The 22,500-nt window shown below is 35.5% G+C and overlaps 1 protein-coding gene across 7 annotated transcripts in view; it reads right to left on the reverse strand.

The window, feature by feature from the left end:
• The window catches only part of LOC135222669 (galanin receptor 2a-like), a 711,404-nt gene that overhangs the window by 161,044 nt on the left and 527,860 nt on the right, over positions 1–22,500 (reverse strand). For all 7 annotated transcript variants that reach the window (XM_064260820.1, XM_064260822.1, XM_064260816.1 and 4 more), the window contains 2 exons: positions 22,137–22,230; positions 20,299–20,512 (listed from right to left, as the gene is read on the reverse strand). In XM_064260820.1, coding sequence (XP_064116890.1) covers positions 20,299–20,512; positions 22,137–22,230 — 308 coding nt within the window. The remainder of the gene's footprint in view (positions 1–20,298; positions 20,513–22,136; positions 22,231–22,500) is intronic.

Consider the following 22,500-nt stretch of genomic DNA (forward strand, 5'->3'; position numbering starts at 1 on the left):
CCGTAACTTTTTAGACAAATCTTATCGGATTGAAGAGGCTCGTAGTTCTAAAAAATAGAATGCAATGAGCTTCCGGCCACGACTAGAGGTCTCAGGTTGACTGACCCCCAGGGTTTTGGGAGAGAGAGACCTTTTCCAAGGGTGGAAATTCTCCCGGGGTAAATCTAATCACGATCGGCCTCTGATTTCCATCCCGCTCCGTCCGTCCATTCGAGAAATTTAATCTCGAGGTCACTATGCTGTTGCAGATGACCTATCGGTTTGGGGCATATTGTGTTCCCCAGTGCGGGAGGTGGTTGGGGGGGGGGGGGGGGGGGGGGGGGGAGGGTGGGAGGGGGGGGAGGTGAATGGGCTGGTGGACGAGTTTCGACGGGGGGGGCTGGGGGGGACGCTCGGCTGCGGTCGTCTAACCAACTCGGACTCGACGACATTCTTTGTTTTGGCTCCGACTTCGGCTTCGAAGAGACCTTCTTTGCGTCCCGCCGATAGCAGCGCTTTGCTGAGCCAGATCCTCATTAATTAATTGATTTAAACGGGAAATTACCGACAGAACTTCAAAGGTATACGTCAAATGATTGATATTATTCTGAAAGCCAAGTCTTAATGATATTATGAGACGACGAGTGAGCACTCACTTCGTAGTAAATTTTTTTTCGCTTTATTTTTTACTTCAATATACATAATTGGAATAGACTAGACATCAGCAAACTATAACAAGTACTGATCTGAGTTCTTCAAGATTTATGGTAGGTAATTAGACAGCATCGAAACAGAAGGGTAACACATTCTGGAGCTACCTTTCCAGGCGAATATTGTGTGTGCATACATACATATATATTAATACACACACACACACAATATATATATATATATATATATATATATATATATATATATATATATATATATAATATTTTATAGTACTCTTAATTACCTTCTGTTGTGTTCCTTCGTTCAAGAAAGCGAAATAAAACGATAATGAACGTTAACTATCGGCCAATCAAGAAGCACTGACTGATAATGTTACAATGGTTGATGAACTGTTTTTTATTTGTCACTTGAAACTGGCGTCAGAAATATTGTGGTTTTTTATTTCGTACATCTACTGAAAACTGGAACCAATTTCGAAAGCAGCATACGCAAAAATAGTGTAAAAATGTGTGAGCATTGTATCTTATATTACGCATGACGCCTATTCACTGCCAAGAAATGAGTGTTACGCAAATACTAGTAACTACATCAATCATTTTTCTTGTCAATTTACATATAGCTTGTTGATAACACATAAAAATACAGTTTGTTTTAGCTGTTCCAGTGGAATATAATTTACATGAAAAGATTTTAACAGCATAATTATCATCCAAAAGCGAATTATACATTAGGTATTAAAAAATAAACAAACCCCCAGTAAATGTGCCTCAGAAACTGAACGTATTTAGATCATGCTAGCACAGTCCATCAGCAATGAATAATTTTATACAGGGCAATACGTAAATAAAGCCAAAAAGAGTAACGAGAGCAGCAAATGGCGCTAGATTACGTATCTATTTGATGTATTACGAGTTCTCATCCATACTGCATTATGGATGAACGCTGAAAGCATAAATATTAAGCAGATGAAAAGGTTACTCATTAATATCCTGCCATTAAATATAAAGGATGAAATGTCAAAAAGAAAACTATGCAGGAAATTTACGTTGACAATTATTTGTGCCATCAACAACTACTGCTAACGCTAGTTACCATGGCTACGTAGAATTTTACAGAGTATGGTGTGCACGCAAGTTATGCATGCTAACATACTCTCTTCAAGACATCTGTTGCATCTGTCTTCACCAAGGCTACACTCGCCTCTCTGACCCCCTGCCTCTAGAAAACTTCGGCCCTAGATATATTTGTCACTAAAGGTCATCAGTTTATCAGTAACCCCTGCATGTATTAGAGTTCTCATATGCATTGTAAATATACAGTAGCATTTTATTATTTGTTGGTCTGTATGGTGTTATTACGCTGCATGGAACCAGTGATTAGGCAGCAACGGGACCAACGGCTTTACGTGACTTCCGAACCACGTCGAGTGTGAATTTCTACCACCGGAAATACACATCTCTAACTCCTCAATTTAATGCCCGAGAATCGAACTTGCGGCCACCGAGGTGGCAGGTCAAGACCATAGCGATCACGCCACTGAGGCGTTCAGTAACACTACACAATATACGATAAGTCATCGTACATTTACTAAGTACATCAGATGCAAGGTTAATGAACTCAAGTTGTAAATAATCATTTATCCTCGCTGCAGAAGAAAGGTTTAACAATCTTTCTTGTGCGTGGAAGTCATGAATTCGAAGGTTAATCAATTTTTCAGCAATTCTCATCTACACACGCTTCCTTAGCAGTGACCTTGCTTGCTGCCTTTCGTCACCAAAACAAATAAATAACTTCTTCTCCTTTTGCTTCTTTGTCTTTAGCTTTGTCCATTTGTATATGGGGTGGCGGTTTCCTATACCAGTCCTCTCCACCTTCACCTGCCCAATGCATCCTGACTTCTTAGACCTTTCTCCTGCATTTGCTATATTATCCTTCTATTTGAACTTTGGCCTTTTTCCTCTTTTTCTCCTTCTTTCCACCTCCATACTCTAATTATCCTTTTACAAACATGATCTTCTTTCCGCATGACATGACCAAACCACTGAAGTCTTCTTGACTGGATGAATGGGTTATGAAATTTAGGGTCAAGCCCAAACACTGGGACCTGTTTCTGTCATTCAGCGCAAAGAGCCTACTTAACTGGGGATACTTCGATAACTTAATCTCACACAAATAACGAGCAAATGCATTTGGGAAGTGTGAAAAAGGCGATAACTTAATCTCGCACAAATAACAAGCAAATGCATTTGGGAAGTGTGAAAAAGGCGATAACTTAATCTCGCACAAATAACGACCAAATGCATTTGGGAAGTGTGGAAAAGGCGACATGACATAAACTCGTAACTAAGGGGATCGGAATCCTCAATAATTTGGGGATCGCACTGACCTTCATTATGCGCTGAAATGCGGCAGCAGAAGAAGTAAATTTAATCCGATACCTCATTTTCCAGCTCTTTAATGATCCGTTTAAAAGTTGGATGGGAACTGGTACTGATATGCTGATTGAAGTCACGCAGTGCAAGCGGTCATGAGGGCTTAGTATATTTTTCATTAAATAATGAACAGCGTTCATACGGTGAAAATTCTGTTAAAACCAGGCTTCGGATGTTGGTTTTAGTGCGGTTGTGTGTACTAGTAACGGAGTTGATAGGAGCGTAAATGAAAACCATATTTCATGATAAATAAACTGTATATTATATATATCATATCTATACAAAACATACATACTATACTATATATATATATATATATATATATATATATATATATATATATTATATATGTGTGGGTGTGTGTGTGTGTGTGTGTGTGTGTGTGTGTATGAGAGTGAAGTAGGTTTTTTATTCAGAATCCTTAGTTAACCGTGGAAATGGCATGATTTTGCCCTGATTTATTCTATACCAAATTTTGTTGAAGAGAGAGCCAAATGAGTAGACATAATATATATATATATATATATATATATATATATATATATATATATATATATATATATATATATATATATATATATATATATATTCATAAGTATATAAATAAATACAAACGTGCATCTATACTCTAATATATATCTATATATAAAGTACAGAGATATGCAAAATATTTACAAGGCATAAAATTAGAAAAAGTAAAAATTGGGCAAAACATAAAGCCAAGAATTTCTTTTACCATAAAAGACGAAAAACGAAACAACAGCCGATAAATCGAAAAACATTTAGATTTCTGAGAAAATCTACAGGACCAGAAAACGAGGAGACAAGAGAGAGAGAGAGAGAGAGAGAGAGAGAGAGAGAAGAAATCACTGAAAACTGGTGCTGTCAATAGTCAGCCGACGTTCGCTCACGTAACCGAAACTAGCCCCACCTGTGCTCTGTAGAATCAATGGGCAGCGAACGCCCAAAGGACTTTTAAATTTGATCCTATCTACTACATCGCCTGCTCTCACGTCTGGGAAACACTCGACGAGGGAAGGAAAAATGAAGATTCTTTTACTGTTTCTTTCGTTATTTTCGCTGGTTTTCTTTTAAAATGTGAAATAATGTCAATCTCTTATTTTCGCTGGTTTTTTTTAAATGTGAAACAACATCAATCTCTTGTTTTCGCTGGTTTTCTTTTCAAATGTGAAATAAAGTCAATTTCTTATTTTTACTGGTTTTCTTTTCAAATGTGAAATAATGTCAATTTCTTATTTTTACTGGCTTTCTTTTCAAATGTGAAATAACGCCAATCTCTTATTTTCGCTGGTTTTCTTTTCAAATTTGAATTAACGTCAATCTCTTATTTTCGCTGTTTCTTTTTTCAAAAGTCAAATATCATCATCTCTTATTTTCGCTGGTTTTCTTTTAAAATGTGAAATGTCAATCTTTTATTTTCGCTGGTTTTCTTTTCAAATGTGAAATAACGTCAATCTCTTATTTTCAGTTCTCTTATTTTCACTGGTTTTCTTTTCAAATGTGAAATAACGTTAATCTCTTATTTTCAGTTCTCTTATTTTCACTGGTTTTCTTTTCCAATGTGAAATAACGTCAATCTCTTATTTTCAGTTCTCTTATTTTCACTGGTTTTCTTTTCAAATGTGAAATAACGTCAATTTCTCATTTTCACAGGTTTTCTTTTCAAATGTGAAATAACGTCAATCTCTTATTTTCACTGATTTTCTTTAAAATGTGAAATAATGTCAATCTCTTATTTTCACTGATTTTCTTTAAAATGTGAAATAATGTCCATCTCTTAATTTTCGCTGTTTTTCTTTTTTAATGAGAAATGTCAACCTCTTATTTTCGCTGGTTTTCTTTTAAAATATGAAATAACGTCAATTCTCTCATTTCCGCTGGTTTTCTTTTAAAATATAAAATAAAGTCAATCTCATCTCCGCTGGTTTTCTTTTAAAATATGAAATAACGTCAATCGCTTATTTCCAATGGTTTTCTTGGAAAATGTGAATTAATGTCAATCTCTTCGGTTTGCAAAGATTTGGCTATTAGGTTTATCTTATTGAACAAACAGTAAAAGAAGGAGCAGGAGGAGAGAGAGAAGAGGGAGAAGGAGAGAAGATGAGATCTAGAGAGAGAGAGAGAGAGATAATCAATACAACCGAAAGAAATGGGATTTAATTGCTATCCGAAGGTAACCATCAAATCAATGGCACTTCTGTGATTTCGTCCGAGATTAATCTTTGCCATGACAAACAAAGGTAACGAGAATAAAGCAAATTCTGCTTCTTCCGAAGGGCGGATGGGCAGCCTGAAAAGAATGGGGGTATGGGGGGGTGGGGGGGGGCGGGGGGGGGGGTGCGAAGGAAAAATGAACTTGGGGGAAATCGCTAAAGATAGAGCCACCTCTCAAAAGCTAGAAGGTTTTAGGCGTCAGAGAAAATTCTGGAGAAATTAAGCAATGGATAAGAAAAGTTAACAAACCCTACACAAACAAAACATTCACTTCAACACATAAACACATACATACACACCACCACATCACACACACATCATACTTATATTAATTATATATTATGATTTATTATATATATATATATATATATATATATACAACACACACACAATATAATTACATAGTAATAATATTATTATTTATATTGCTACTTTCAAAACTGCTGTTTTCCCCACTCTTTGAAATGTCATGTAGATTGTGCAACATTTTTTCAGATTCCCTAGATAGCTTTAGAATAGGATGTTTTAAACAAAATGTGATGTTCAAGATTTCGCATTAAACGTCTTTTGTAAAAGAAAATATATATCTAACGGTTTTTAAAAAAAAAAAAAAAAAAAACAGGGGAAAAGGAGAGATCCTTGTCTTTTCCAAAGCTGCAAAATGTTTTAACTTTATGTCAGCACTTTCGAAATTAGATGTCTGCGAAGATCCGTTTGCGTCCCTGCCTCTGTCAGTGCGTTTGATAATGAGGCTCAAACTCTTTTTAACGTGGTTCATCAAAAAACATGTCAATTTCTTAATTATCGTTTACCCTTCCGTTTTCAATCGGGTACGTATCTGTTGAGCAGTCTTGTCTTGGTTACGTTGTATGTATTTGTCAAGGTCCCACGGTGGATGTGGCAATAATTGTGTGTGTAAGATTGCGTCAGGATTTCAGAACTTTCGAGGAATCTTTTTGTGCCTAGAACGTTTTGAGACATCTGCTCCTGTCATTTCATAAAGGAAGAGATTTTCATTCGATCTTAAGACCTCGCAGGCAGTTGTATCCTCTCTCTTCTCTCTCTCGCTCTCTCTCTCTCTCACCCTCGACATCGAGATTAAAGTTGAACGTAACGTAAATTTGGTCCACTTCATATTGTGAGAATTGTATAATTTTGACTATTTCTTAGAATTTATTTAGGTTTATTTAAATTTTCTTTGTGGGGAATTATGAACAAACATTCGTAAACGGGCGCCTTGTTTTTTGGGTGTGTGAAAGTGTTAATTTAACAAAGAGAAGAAAAGAATGTGGTATTTACCCCAAAAAAACGGTAAAGTGTGTTATATTTTTATTAGTTGCAACTAATAATTGTTAGGAAAGGGAAGTGAAAATAAACATTAAAATGGCTAGGGAGTGTGCTTTAATTAATAATTGATAGGAAACTAGTTGTCTGTTCAATGAAGGTTGGTAAAAAAACAAACTGTTGGTTACTGTGTTATGAAAAAAGATTTACACTTTTACACATTTGCTCGATATTTTTTGTGTTGTGTCTGATTCCATTGTTTGTGCAACTTATTCATTTTGTTTCTTATTGAAAGTGGTTTTTGTTTTTTGTTTGATTATTCTCATTTGCATTCACAATTTAATTGAACGCTTAGTTATTTTCATTGGCTTTTATCATTGCACATTTAATTAAATTTAACACTTGTGAATTTATTTGCATTTACTTAGAATTCTTTTCAAGTTTTCTTAGTATTGTTTAGCACTTGTGAATTAATTCCAAAATTTTCAGTTATTGCCTAACACTTTTGAATTTTGATTGAAAAAAATTAAGTTTCTTGAATTTTATGATAAAATTAATTTAATTTAATTTTGTTACTAATTTGATTTCAAGAATTAATTAAAACTTTACTTTGTTTTCAAGTAACAGTAATCTTCCCTGCTATTGTGAATTTCCACTTATAAATTTTGAATTTAATAATAAATTTTTGTATTTAAAACAATTTTTTCTTTTAAGTTGTTTTCTTTCTTTACTTACCCGTATAAAATATATAAATTATGATTATATTCATGTTAGGTAGAAAACAATTAGGAGTGGTAATTGATTTCGCTTTCCTTTCAAACTTAATTGACGTGACTTAGAACCAGGGAAAGTACCTTAAGACTTCTGAAATCAGGGAAATACTTAGAGTTTTGAAAGTTAGGTTGATGGAGTTGGAGTGATGCTTTCCTTTGATTAATTTAATTACTTACAAGATTACCATCACACCTTTTGTTTTGATGACTTAGTTCTGATTTTGTTCTGCCAATACTGGTAAGTGTTTAAGGGATCCACTGTTGCCATTTAGTGTAGTTCAGGTCGTTTTAAAATGGTGTTATGAGGGTTCAGTGTTTGGGGCTTTTGGCTTTTGGGAGGTAATATTTGATGCATGGAGTAACCAGATACTTGGCACTTAGTACCTATTGTTTAATGGGTGCCACGACCAGGCGAAAGCAGATTTTCATTATCACTCTAGAATATACTGGTGGTGGTTAGGGAATTATATTTTGTTAGGAGAGTGGACCATATAGTTTTCTTGTTTTGCATTTATTGTATTGAATTTAATAGTTGATAACTTAGGAGGCAAAATGGCTCAGTTTCAATGTTCAGGAATTTTTAGCAGCTCCTTCCGTCCAAGTTTTGTCTGAAACCACTCTGTCTAGAGCACAGTGGAGCGCTTTAGCAGAGGCATGTGGTGGTTATGTGTCTACTAGTATGGTAAAGGCACAAATAAGATGTATTGCTACTATATGGTAAAGCACAAAATAAGTATTGCTATGGAATCATTGATAAACTCTGGTAGAATAACTGATGAAGATGAGTAGAATTGGCTCAAGAGTTGTGAATGTAGCACGTGCTGATTTCATAAATAAGTAAGCAGAAAAGAAAGAGAAAAGTGATGCAGAGTTAGAGCTTAGAACGCATTGAAGCAGAAGAGAATTTGATTAAGCTAAAAATGGCTTGCTGAAAGAGAGAGAATGCAAGCTGAAAGAGGAAAGAGAAATCGCAACGCTGAAAGAGAAAGAATAGGCAGGGAAAAACAAGAAAAGAAGAGAAAGAGAAGAGAAAAAAGCAGCAAGAATAGGAAGAGAAAGACGTAAAAGAGGAAAGAGAAATCGCAAGACATGAAAGGGGAAATGGAATTAATAAGAGCTAGATCCACATTACCTGTAACACCGTCTAAACCCTAACCAAGGTAATCAAGACCCTGTATTTGATGTAGTGAGAGTACAGAAGTTAATCCCTAAGTTTACTGAAGAAGCTCCAGATGAGTTTTTTCTTGATCACTTTGAGAAAGTGGCTTCAGGTATGGGATGGCCCAGAGGATAAATGGTCAGTTTTGCTACAAAGTGTCTTGATTGGTAAAGGGAGAAGTGCTTATCTAGCCTTAACAAGTCTTGATCAGTGTAAAGACTACAAAGTACTTAAACACAGTGTGCTACAAGTTTACCAGATGACCCCCAGAGTACTACAATGAGAGATTCAGAAATTTAAGAAAAGATGAGAAGGGAACCTTCTTAGATTATGCTTACAAAGTGAGAAGGTGTTTCAAACGTTGGGTAGAAGCTGCTAAAGTTAAAACTTTTGATGAGTTAGAAGAGTTACTTGTTCTTGAACAGTATCTTAAGGGAATTCCTGAACATATAAGAGCTATTTAAGAGAGAGAGAAGTGAAGAAAACTTGACAAATGCCGCTACACTTAGTGAAGATTACAATATAATCAGTAGCAAACGTAATTACAATGTCAAGTACCAGAGTCAACAACGCCCAGGTTTAAGCTTATCCAAATAACAGGAAACAAATAATGGGAAACCTTCAAGTGATACTACTAAGAGTACACAAGGAAATACAGCTCAGCAAATTAATGTGAAATCTCATCCAGTCTTTCAAGACAGTTACAGAAACCTAATGTTGTCTGTTTCAAGTGTGGAAGAGTAGGACATCTACAGTCAAAGAGTGTTACCGGAATCAACAGCAGTCAAAAACCAGTTAGTCAAGTTGTGAAACAAACTACGAAGAGCAGTGTGGGAAAGAATCAGACTCCAGAGAAGAATGAAACTAAACAAGCTGAATGTTTAGCAACCAGTGGAAATGTTACCTCAAGCAGTGAGTGGTTAAGCAGTGTGGAGGCTTTTAAGCCATATATCTATGAGGGTATGCTGTCAACTCAAGAAGGAAGTATGCAGGTACCAGTCAAGATATTACGTGATACAGGGAGTAACCATAGTGTGGTAGTACGGTGGTTCTCACCCTCAGTTGGAGAAGAGTCTCACAGGAGATTCAGTTATTTTGAAGGGTATAGGAGGAGAGGAAGTAACTCCTATATGCCGCTTACACCTGTCATGTGAAGGTGACAGGGAATGTTGATTTTGCTGTAAAGACTCACTAGCTGTGGAAGGTATACATGTTCTGTTGGGGAATGAAGTTGGTGGTGTGTGCCATTTATTCCTTGTCCTGTAGTGACAGACAAACCATTGAGGATTAGTCCTACAGAAGAGTTGGAGAAGAATAACCCCCACCTGTTGCCTAGTTGTGTAACTACCAGAAGTATGAAGAGAACTACGACTGTAAGTGAAGAAACTGAGGATTTACACACCCAAGAAGGATCAAGTGAAGGATCTTTGTGCTTAGAAGAATTATTCCAGGGAAGTGAAGTTTCCCATAGTGCTGACCAAAGAAGAGGATTTCCCAAGAAGATGAAGAGACGACGACGACGAAGAAGAAGAACTGATGTTCCTGAAGAAGACTCCGAGTAGTCAAAGTGTTGCTGAAGACAGTAGTGAAACTACAGTAGCTGAGTTAGCAGATATCGAGAATTCAACCTTGAAGTTGGTCAAGTGACGAAGAGAGAAGCTGATGGACTTGCAGAAGAAGGATGCATCGTTAACTGATTTGTTCTTCAGAGTTGTTGATCGAGAAGAGATGCAACAAACTCCTACCTGTTACTATCTGAAGGAAGGTTTGCTGATGAGGAAGTATAGACCTACAGATATACCAGGAGATGCTGAATGGGGCGAATATCATCAAATTTTGATTCCATATCCATTGAGAAAGCAAGTGATTGCAGTAGCTCATGAGTCTGGACATATGGGAATCAGGAAGACTGTGGAGAAGATCATGAAATATTTTTTCTGGCCTGGACTTCACAGAGATGTTAGCAGGTTTTGTCGGTGAGTGTCATACCTGCCAGATAGCTGGAAAACCGAATGAAACCATCAAGAAAGCCCCCCACCCCCTACAACCTATAGAAGTTAGAGGAGAACCCTTTAGCAAAGTGATTATAGATATGGTTGGACCATTGCCGAAGACAAAGAAAGGAAATGAGTATTTGTTGACATTAATGTGTCCAGTGACAAGGTATCCAGAAGCAATCCCTGTTAGAAACATATCTGCCAAGATAGTTGCTGAAAACTTGTGGAGTTTTTCTCAAAGTTTGGAATACCAGAAATAGTACAAAGTGACAGAGGAACAAACTTTACTTCAAAGTTATTCCAGGATGTGATGAATTTGTTAGGAGTGAAACAACAGTTATCCACTGCCTATCATCCAGAAACTCAAGGTGCCTTGGAAAGGTTCCACCAGACATTGAAAAGTATGCTGACAAAGTATTGTTCTGAGTCAGGAAGAGAATGGGATGTTGGTTTACCATTAATGTTGTTTGAAGTTAGGAGTGCTTACCAAGAAAGTATGGGATGTTCACCTAATGAGATGATTTTTGGAAGAGAAGTTAGAGGACCGTTGAAGATTCTTGCAGAAAATTGGGAAGAAAAATCAAGAGGAAAGCCAAGCAGAGTATGTGAAGAACTTAAGGAAGAGGTTGAAAGAGATTAGAAAATTCTCTTTAGAAAACTTGAAAATGAGTCAAGAGAAAATGAAAAGGAGATTTGATGCTAAGACTAAGCTAAGAAGTTTTTAGTGTTGGTCAACAAGTGTTAGTGTTCTTACCTGTCAAGAGATTTCCCCTCACTAATAAATTTCAAGGTCCTTACAAGATAATTCAGAAGTTAAGTGATAGAACTTATGTGATTGATACACCAGAAAGAAGAAGAAGACAAAGGAAGATACATGTGAACCTCTTGAAACCTTATTTCTCAGAAACTAAAACTGAAACTGTGTCAGTAACCCAGACAACTTTATCTACAGAAGACGATGATGGCTACGAATTGGGAGCTGCATGCAAGATGAATAATTCTTCAATTTTGGAAAATTTGGAGATAAACTGAAACATCTGAGTGTTGAACAAGGTGAAGACTTAAGTGACGTAATTAGAAGTTTTCCAGAAATTTTTTCAGATGTGCCTAGACGTACTGATCTGACCAAGCATGAAATCAGGATTCAAGAAGATGGAAAACCTTTCAAGCAAAGAGCCTATCGCTTATCACCGTATCATCGAGATGTTTTGAAGAAGGAAGTTGAGTATTTGCTGCAACATGGATTAGCAGAACCCAGTTCAAGTCACTTTAGTTCTCCATGTGTTTTAGTGAAGAAACCAGATGGTTCATTTAGGATGTGTACTGATTATAGGAAGCTGAACTCTATCAGTGTGGCTGATAATTATCCTTTGCCTCTTATAGATCAGTTACTTGATAATATTGGGCAAGCCAAGTTTGTTTCCAAGATAGACTTGTTGAAAGGATATTATCAAATTCCCTTAGATGAGAATGCAAAGCTGCTGTCAGCTTTTATTACTCCTTTTGGACTATATCAGTATACTGTTCTGCCGTTTGGTCTGATGAATGCACCCGCAACATTTCAACGAGTGATGGATCAACTGTTAGGATCAATAGAAGGAGTAGTGTATACTAGATGACATCGTGATTTACTCTACAACGTGGGAAGAACATCTGAAGATTCTGAAGAAAGTTTTCAAGAAACTAACAAGAAGCAGGATTAACAGGTCAAACTTAGAGAAGAGTGAGTTTGGAAAGGCAACTGTACAGTATCTTGGGTTTGAAGTTGGGAAAGGCCTTCTTGCTCCAGTAAATGCTAATGTAAAGGTATCCGTAAGGCTACCCCATCTACTACCAGGTGAAACAGCTACAGAGATTTTTGGGGATGGCTGGTTTCTATCGTCGTTTTTGCCCAAATTTCTCAGCCATAGTAGCTCCCTTGACAGACTTGACTAGTCCCAAAGCTAAGTTTATTTGGACTCCAGAGTGTCAAGAATCCTTTGAGAAGGTAAAAGCCATTTTAACTTCAAGACCAGTACTTCAAGCTCCAGACTTCGACAAGAAATTTGTGATACAAGTTGATGCGTCAGACTGTGGTGTTTGGAGCTGTTCTACTTCAAGAAGATGAAAATAATATCTACCACTCCTGTATGCTTCATGTCTACAAAATTGAAAAAAACATCAGAAAGTATATTCGACAATTGAAAGGAAACTTTAGCCTTAATCACTGCATTGAAAAAATTTGAAGTGTATGTGAATAGACCTAGGAATGAAGAAATTGTTAGTGTTTCTGATCACAATCCACTGTCATTTATCCAGAAATGAAAAATCACAATCAAAGACTCACCAGGTGGTCTTTGTGTTCCTGCCAACAGTATAACTTAAGAAGTGCAGCACATTAGTGGCAAAAACAATGTAGTTGCTGATTATTTATCTCGTTGCGAATCGTTGGATTCAACACCGTGATAAAAAATCTTCTAGGGGGGAGGTATATTATATATTGCTACTTTCAAATGCATGTTTTCCCTCTTTGAAATGTCATGTAGATTGTGCAACATTTTTTCAGATTCCTAGATAGCTTAGAATAGGATGTTTTTTAAAATGTGTGTTCAGATTTCGCATTAACGCTTGTAAAAGAAAATATATATCTAACGTAAAGAGAGAGATCCTTGTCTTTTCAAAGCTGCAAATGTTTAACTTTTATGTCAGCACTTTGAAATTAGAGTCTGCGAGATCCGTTTGCGTCCCTGCTCTGTCAGCGCGTTTGATAATGAGCTCAACTCTTTTTACGTGGTCATCAAAAACATGTCAATCTTAATTATCGTTTACCCTCCGTTTCAATCGGGTACGTATCTGTTGAGCAGTCTTGTCTTGTACGTGTATGTATTTGTCAAGTCCCACGTGGATGTGGCACATTGTGTGTGTAAGATTGCGTCAGATTTCAGAACTTTCGAGAAGCTTTTGTGCCTAGAACGTTTTGAGACATCTGCTCTGTCATTTCCATAAAGGAAGAGATTTTCATTCGATCTTAAGACCTCGAGGCAGTTAGATCTCTCTCTCTCTCTCTCGCTCTCTCTCTCTCTCACTCGACATCGAGATTAAATTAACGTAACGTAAATTTGGTCACTCATATTGTGAGAATTGTATATTTGATATTTTCTTAGAAGATTTATTTAGTTTATTTAATTTCTTTTGTGGAATCTGAACAAACATTTCGTAACGGCGCCTTGTTTTTTGTGAAAGTGTAATTTACAAGAGAAGAAAAGAAGTTGGTATACCAAAAAAGGTAAAGTGTGTTATATTTTTATTAGTTGCAACTAATAATTGTTAGGAAACAGGTGAATAACTAATAATGGATTTAGGGAAGTGTGTTTAATTAATAAATTGATAGGAACTGTTGTCTGTTAAGAAGGTTTGGTAAAAACTGTTGGTTACAGTGTTTATGAAAAAGATTTACTTTATTTTACACATTGCTGATATTTTTTGTGTTTGTGTCTGTTCCATTGTTTGTGCACTTATTCATTTTCTTATTGAAGTGTGTCTTTTTGTTTTATATTTTCATTTGCATTCACAATTTAATTGACTTAGTTATTTTCATTGCTTTATCATTGCACATTTAATTAAATTTAACACTTGTGAATTTATTTGCATTTACTTAGAATTCTTTTCAAGTTTTATTATTGTTTAGCACTTGTGAATTAATTTCAAATTTTCAGTTATTGCCTAAACACTTTTGAATTTTGATTGAATTAATTTTCTTGAATTTTATGATAAATTAATTTTATTTTATTTAATTACTTAATTTGATTCAAGAATTAATTAAACTTACTTTGTTTTCAAGTAACAGTAATCTTCCCTGATATTGTGAATTTCACTTATAAATTTTGAATTTAATAATAAATTTTTGTATTTAAAATTTTTATAAGTGTTTTCTTTATCTTACACCAGTATAAATATATATAATTATGATATTCATGTTAGGTAGAAACATAGAGTGGTAATTGATTTGCTTTCCTCCTTCAATTTAATTGAAGTGACTTAGAACCAGGAAAGTACTTAGACTTCTGAAATCAGGGAAATACTTAGAGTTTGAAAGTTGTTGATGGAGTGATGCCCTTTGATTAATTTAATTACTTACAAGATTACTCACACCTGTTTTGATGAACTTAGTCTGATTTTCTGCAATACTGGTAAGTGTTAAGGGATCACTGTTGCCTTTAGTGTATTCAGTCGTTTAAATGTGTTATGAGGGTTCAGGTGTTTGGCTTTTGGTGAGGTAATATTTGATGCATGGTAACCAGATACTTGGCACTTCGTAACAATATATATATATATATATATATAGTGGTGTGTGTGTGTGTGTGTGTGTGTGTGTTTTAGTACTATGAATTGCTACCGTTGAAATATGCGAGACGAAGTCTCCCCGCCTCCTTTCCAGCGGAGGCTGCAGAGACTTACGGCTAAAACACCCCCTTTTTTTTTTTTCAAGCCAGCTCTCTCCTTCCAGTATCTGGTGGCCAGTGGCACTCGTCGATCCAGTTAGCAACCTTCTGGAATCTCTCCTCACGATTTAAAGCTACTGGGTTCACTTTGAAAAAAATAGTAAGAGAAGACCATATTCTCGGACACTGTCAAAGTGGAAAGATATTGGATTTCAGTGGTGTCTGTCCGAAGAGCTCTGCCTGTTTCCAGAATGTGGCAAAAAAGAGAGAGTACGTTCTTCCTACTTCTTCGATTTAGTTCTTGTTCTTATTCTCCTTCCTCTTTCGTTTCGTAATTCATACTCTGACTGACTGACTGACTGACTGACAGTCAGCCCGACCCTCCTCCACGCTTGGAATGCAAAAGACAGAGAAGAAAACGATCAGGCAAAGAGCACTGGGAGCTCGATCTCCATCAAAGGAAAATGCTTCTCCAACAGCTTTGACGTCCTTATTTCCACCCACTTCTTTCAAATGTTTGAAATGTTGGAATGTTTCCCCCGGCGGTCGAACACTGAAATCCAACGACCTCAGATATTCCCAAAAACGCCCACCTGCAGTGTTTTCGAAGCGTCAGCGAGGGGAATATGAACGAGAAATGGGTATGGGACGACTCGTACCAGCAGATAGTCGGGATATTTCAAAATGGATATAAAAAGAGAAGAAAGAAGAAGATACAAAGAAATCGGAGCACGGTACACTGAATTCTTGTATATATATGAAATGGGCGCACACTCAGGTACATGTACATACATACATATATTTATATCAGCTGAAGCCACTGGGAAAATTTAAAAAAGAAAAGACCGAGTGCCAAGTACTTTCGTGTATTTAACGCATCTTCGAGAGACAAAGTAATATAGAACTTAAAAACTAGTGAGCAAGAAAGCTCTCCCAAAAGCAAAGTGAAGAAAAAAAAAACACAAAAAATATGTATAAGGCCATTACACACAGAAACAATATTCTTCTAGATCGACCAACCACTCAACACCCCAACAAGTAAAAAGAAAGAGAGCAATTGCCCAATGACCCCATTACTTACAGAAAAGAAAAAAAACTTTGTGCCCAGATGTGTTAAATACACGAAAGTACTTGGCACTCTGTCTTTTCTTTTTTTAAATTTTCCCAGTGGCTTCTAAATATAGTATGTATGTATGTATACTTTTGTGATTTCTTAGTATATATATATATATTATATATACACATACAAGTGTTTATATATATAAATCCATATGTCAACCAAATAGAGCCATTATCAACTAACTGCGAAAACCGCCACGTTCAGTGGGTTTGTAATGGAATGTGCCTAAAGCGTTGCGGGTTGCTCGGGTTATCGATTCCCGGAACTTTCGCGCTAGTGGCCCGAGAATAAGAGAGACCAATATAAACACAAAACATTTTATATTTATATATATATATCTATATATATATATATATATATATATAATATATATATATATATATATATATATATTGAGAATAAATTGATCACGAAATTTATATATATATATATATATATATATATATATATATATATATTATATATATATATACTATATATATATATATATATATATATATATATATATATATATATATATATATATATATTTCAATACAATACATACCTCGAGTGTTGCCAAAAAAAAAAAAAAAAAAAACAAAAAAAAAATCGGTCGTCACAGTCAACACTGGTTTTCTGCATAACTTACTACACATCATGACTGAACTAGAGTAAAGTCCTGACGTACCTGGAATTAAGACAGCAATGGCATCCCGAAGGAATGTTATAATTCCGCTCTCATTAATTCCGCCTAAGCCAACCACGAAGAACAGAAGTTACTGCACAGGCAAGAAACAAGAAGACAATAATAAATCAGAAATATGACGTGGAAATGCAGAAGGCCAAAGTGTGACACTTCAGCGAGCGATCTGAATAAGAAGAAGAACCCTTTTGTTTTTGTGTCTTAAAGGGGAACGGTGTAAATGACCTGCATGAAGCTAGGGGAGTAGAGTAAGGCTTTGCCAGTACACTTCATCTGGATAAAAGGTCGTCATTATCATCTCTCCCGGGGGCCCCTTCAAGAGAGAGAGAGAGAGAGAGAGAGAGAGAGCTGATTCTCTTCAAGAATCCGGGTTACATTAGGGGCACTTCAAAGCCACTTCGAAGGAACTTCAGGGGACCCTCCGTTTCCCCGCAGCGCCATTTACGAGACACACTCCAGAATGAAGAGAGAGAGAGAGAGAGAGAGAGAGAGAGAGAGAGAGAGAGACAAATTCGTCGACAAAAGACAAATCTGAGTTGAAGGTTAGGAAAGATTAGGCTTATGTCAGCTTTTAAAACCTTCTTGCTCTATACTAAGCCATATTCTACCTTTACTTCTTCTTCTTCTACCTATTTTCCCTCTGTCATTCGCGTGCATTAACCTCACTTCACTTCCCTAAAAGGATTAGCTCAACACTCGCTTCGAACATTCAATTTTACCCTTCATAGATGCCCCTTCTTTTATTCAGAATCTTTTGCATACACCCAGCTACCTTCTTCAGTTTCTCGCAAATTATTCGGGCGATCAGTGTGGCAGAGTAATATATAGCTGGTTCATTTAAGGTAGATTCTTGGGTGAGCCCTATGCCTGCTAGACGTTGGTTTGACAGCCGTTGATTGGCTGGGAGCGGCCTTCCTCCTGGCAACAGCCAATCAGCGGCCGCCAAACAAACGTCTCGTAAGCGTCGCCCTCAAACGAGATTCCACCCTAAGTGAACCAGCTATAGTAAACGTTGAAACTACCTCTCCATCTTTGAATACAGAAACCTCGAAATTATTTCGAAGAATTAATACGGATCTGCATCTCACGGGAACCCGAATCAGCAACACTGCAACCATTTTTCATAACCGAGTTCAGGCTGATTTTGACATTACTAATCTGGACTCTACTTTCAAATGGTGTATTCCCCTCGGGCGGGAATTGGCATAAGGTGGAGTGGATGTGGGGGTTGGGGGGGGGGGGGAGGTAAGGACAATGAGTCATCTATGATTTGTAGCGTTGCCTGTTATTAATCCACAATACTGAACTGACTGACAGAAGGAAGAGGATTTTCTGATGACTCAATTTTCGGATGAAAATCAAGTATATATTCCATAATTTGAACGGGCAAAGGAGAAAGCCTCATTCCTAATGTTTTCTGTTTTACATATAACTATTTTTCGAAGGTTATAAAATGATTGTCTCGGCAATTCTTTTGGAAGTTTAGAAACTGGATAATTTTTTTTTCTGGCAATACTTCTCATAAGGAATAATTCATAAGCGAGAGAAAATTGGTTAAACTATATATATATATATATATATATATATATATATATATATATATATATATATATATATATATATATATATATATATTCAACAAAAGTGTTTGTAGAAAAATAATGATTCGGGGACGCACTCATACGCCAAGCTACGGAAGCGAATGTAAGTGGTGTAGTTTATGAATACATTAAAATATATTCGGATAAGAGTAATAACCATGATAAAAATGTATGGTGGAAAACATTAATCTTTTTATATGTTAACAGTGTGTCAAAATATTGTTAAGTAATGTACTTACGACATATTTAATACAAAATAATTCAAATATCTTATACATGCGATTTCAAGCAAAGTGTATCGTGTCTGTTTTTAAGATAAATTTTGATGAAATTTAGTTATGGAAGCTTATAGATGATTAATCAGTGATTACCATTTTCCAATTTAAAAGTTAACAATATTCATCAAACTTTCATATAAAAAATTGCGAGAAATAAAAATATTTATTACTATTATTATATTATTATTATTATTATTATTATTATTATTATTATTATTATTATTATTATGTATTATTATTTAGATGAAACCTATTCACATGGAACAACCACACCTAAGGGGCCATTGACTTGAAATTCAAGCTCCCAAAAAATGTTGGCTTCAACCTCCCACTGCAGACCCCACACTGAAGCAGTAACTGATCATGATATACAGCCAGTGATTTTACATCGCCCTGGGGAAGTCACGAAACCGAGTCATTTGAGCGGCACACATGACACTAACCACTACACCAGTGGACCACCAAATAATGTTATTAATAATAACCTATTATTCTTCTTTCCTTTTCAGACTCATATTATGATGAAATTAGTGAGAGCTCAGCTAACTTGTTTTTGAAACAAATAATCCAAAATAAGCCTAATTTATGGAAATATGCGCGGAAATAAATGTCCCAGGGGACACTGACTAAACCCTTGTCCAGATATTTCCATGGGATAATTTCCAAGTAGGCTATTATTATATTAATTTACCGTAAATGCATTTTTTAATGTTGCAAGGAAAGGATAATAATATATTCAAAAGTGGACGAAAGTCAAAACAATCTTACGTAAGTATCAGTGTGAGTTCAAAACACGGTTTCTCTGCTAATATCAAGTTTCAATATTCGTTCACTTTCCTAAATATTAATCAAATTCTGACAGTAAATTAAGCCAATATTAATTCAAAATTCATGCAATCGTCTTCCAAGTGTAGTAGTTCAATGGTATAAAAAGTAAACCTTACTTCCAAACAGCAACTCTACCAACTCAAGTTCCCCAATTAACCGACAAATTGGAGCCCAAAATCACTGTGAACCCATGTACCTATTTCCGGTCAACGATATTGGCAAACGACTATCATATCTATATCTACCTGCCTCTTCGTCGAAAGAAATTAATTGTGAACTGGCCACTTCCAAGTTATTAAAAAAAAAAAAAAAAAAAAAAAAAAAAAAAAAAAAAAAAAAAATATATATATATATACTATATATATATATATATATATATATATATATATATATATATATATATATATATATATATAAATCAAAAGCTTTCTGGAGTATGAAAATTAAATACACAAAACGCCAACATACATGAATCTAGAATAAGAAGGAACGTAATCATATATATATATATATATATATATATATATATATATATATATATATATTTACATCCTTTATATTCTGAATTCATGTATGTTGGCGTTGTGTCAATTTAATTTCTTGCCCTATAACATTATAAAGAAATTACCAATAGTCTTATGTATGTGTATATATATGAAAACTATTGGTATTTCTATATTTATCCACATTCTAATATATAACTCCGAAGTATGATGTCGAAAAATTTGCCGCAACACAAAACACCAGACCGACCGACCAACCAGAGCGACAAAGGCCCACGATGTCACCCTGACCAAAAACCATTCGAGCAGAACTTCCGAACTCGGCACTTACCTTTCGAGGCTGACGGCCGTCAGGTTGAGGACGCTGGCGGTGAAGGAGAGCATCATGAAGTAGTTGGCCGTCTTGCACGCCGCGCCCCCGGAGTCCCACAGCACGACGAAGAAGTAGACGGTTTCTAAGGGCACGCACAGCACCAGCATCAGGAGGTCGGCCACCGACAGCGACACCAGGAACATGTTGGTCGTGTTGCGGGATTTGCGGTCACCTGAACGATAATGGCGGAGGAGGTTGCGTCTTTATTTATTCATTTATTTATTATTTTATTTTTTTTTATTTTGGGGGAAGTTTGCGTCTTGTGGGAAGTGTTAATGGGTTTGAGATTTATGGCTCTGTACGGGAAATGATTCTCGGAAAGTTTCTTTTATGGCTCTGTACGGGAAATGATGCTGGGAAAGTTTCTTTGCAAGTCTAAAATATGCATTCAAAAGATATATTTCATCAGAGATCATTCAACAAGAAGTGAAACGTAAAACATAAACATTCATACATGTGTGATGCATCTATGTATAACATAATTAGAGGAAAATACAGATTTTACACAAAATATTAAAATGTGGCAAATCTTGCAAACTACATATACACATGCTTCCCTGGCCTTACCTATCTGGATTTGCTAAAATCTGTATAGTAAAACAATGTCTAGCTCAACGATTATGAGTCGCTGAACTATGTTTGGTCAGTGCTTTCAATTGTACTCATGAAAGAAAGATTTACAAGAATCTAATTTTACGGAGATGTTTAGTGCGTTTTTTTTTGTTTTTTTTTCATACTTTCTCATTCCTGCGTTAACTTTATACAAAATTCGTCATAGTATTCAATAAATTCTTTCATATAAAGCATTTCGATTAAAAGTGAAATAAATAGAAAAATAAGCTCACACTGGTCAGCACCTCACTTCCGAAACACACGATTCTCGCATTAAAATGGGAAATAATAATAAGCTTTCGGAGCGAAAAATCTAACTATTTTATCAAAGTACTGCTCAGAGGATTTAAGTCCCTTAAGTTCGAAACATCTCTGCAACGGAATCGTTCGTCAATTTTCTGAATAGCCTCTATTTTCGTGACGAGAATAGGAGTAGTGCTATACTGAATACCAACATCAGTTGCGAATTGAACATGCAAGTAATATTTGATAGGCTATCTCTCATCTTTATATCTATATATATATATATATATATTATATTATATATTATATATATATATATATATATATATATATATAGATATAAAGAGTGAGAGATAGCCTATCAAATATTACTTGTACGTCAATTCGCAACTGATGTTGGTATTCAGTATAGCACTACTCCTATTCTCGTCACGAAAATAGAGGCTATTCAGAAAATTGACGAACGATTCCGTTGCAGAGATGTTTCGAACTTAAGGGACCTTAAATCCTCTGAGCAGTACTTTGATAAAATAGTTAGATTTTTCGCTCCAAAAGCTTTTTCTGATTATATATATATATATATATATATATATATATATATATATATATATATATATATATGTATATATATAATATTTCTGCAGGTTTTGCCATAATTCTATCCGTTTTTATATGTCTGTAACGCTTTACTGTCTATCTGTCCGATAAATTTGCTTCTAATTCTTATTGAAGGTTGATTTCTATTTTTGTTTATCAAAATTTTAAGCTCACACATTTTTAGCTTTTAACGGATTGGACCAACCATAGCTTCAGCATAATGATAGATATATTTGTTTCTCAAACATTTTTAGCTTTTAACGGATTGAACCAACCATAGTTTCAGCATAAAATCAAAAGGCAGAAAAAGATCAGATGCCAGCAATATCCATCCATATGCTTACCTGCCATAAGGGCGATGACGGCAACATTGCCAATGACACCGAAGATGAGAGTGACCAGGTAGGTGGTGATGTACAGGTAGAAGAAGGGAATCGTCTGCCGTGAAGAAGTGATATCAATTAGATAACAGAATATTATATAAATTACATAATAGTAAAATTGTTATTATATCAAGATCGTTTTTTATTAAGAGTTCTATGTTACTATCCATTCTCATTATTTCTGTACATCTTTCTGTTCCATCGGGTCTGGTCAAGATAAAAGTTATTAAATTCAGCCTCTGTACTGAATCAATAACCAGATGGAAATCTGTAGCATCCAAAATTCCATTACCTCCTTTAATCATTATTACCTCGATGTTTCCCT

The sequence above is a fragment of the Macrobrachium nipponense genome, chromosome 8 (assembly GCF_015104395.2).
Source record: "Macrobrachium nipponense isolate FS-2020 chromosome 8, ASM1510439v2, whole genome shotgun sequence".
In the NCBI taxonomy this organism is placed as follows: Eukaryota; Metazoa; Arthropoda; class Malacostraca; order Decapoda; family Palaemonidae; genus Macrobrachium; species Macrobrachium nipponense.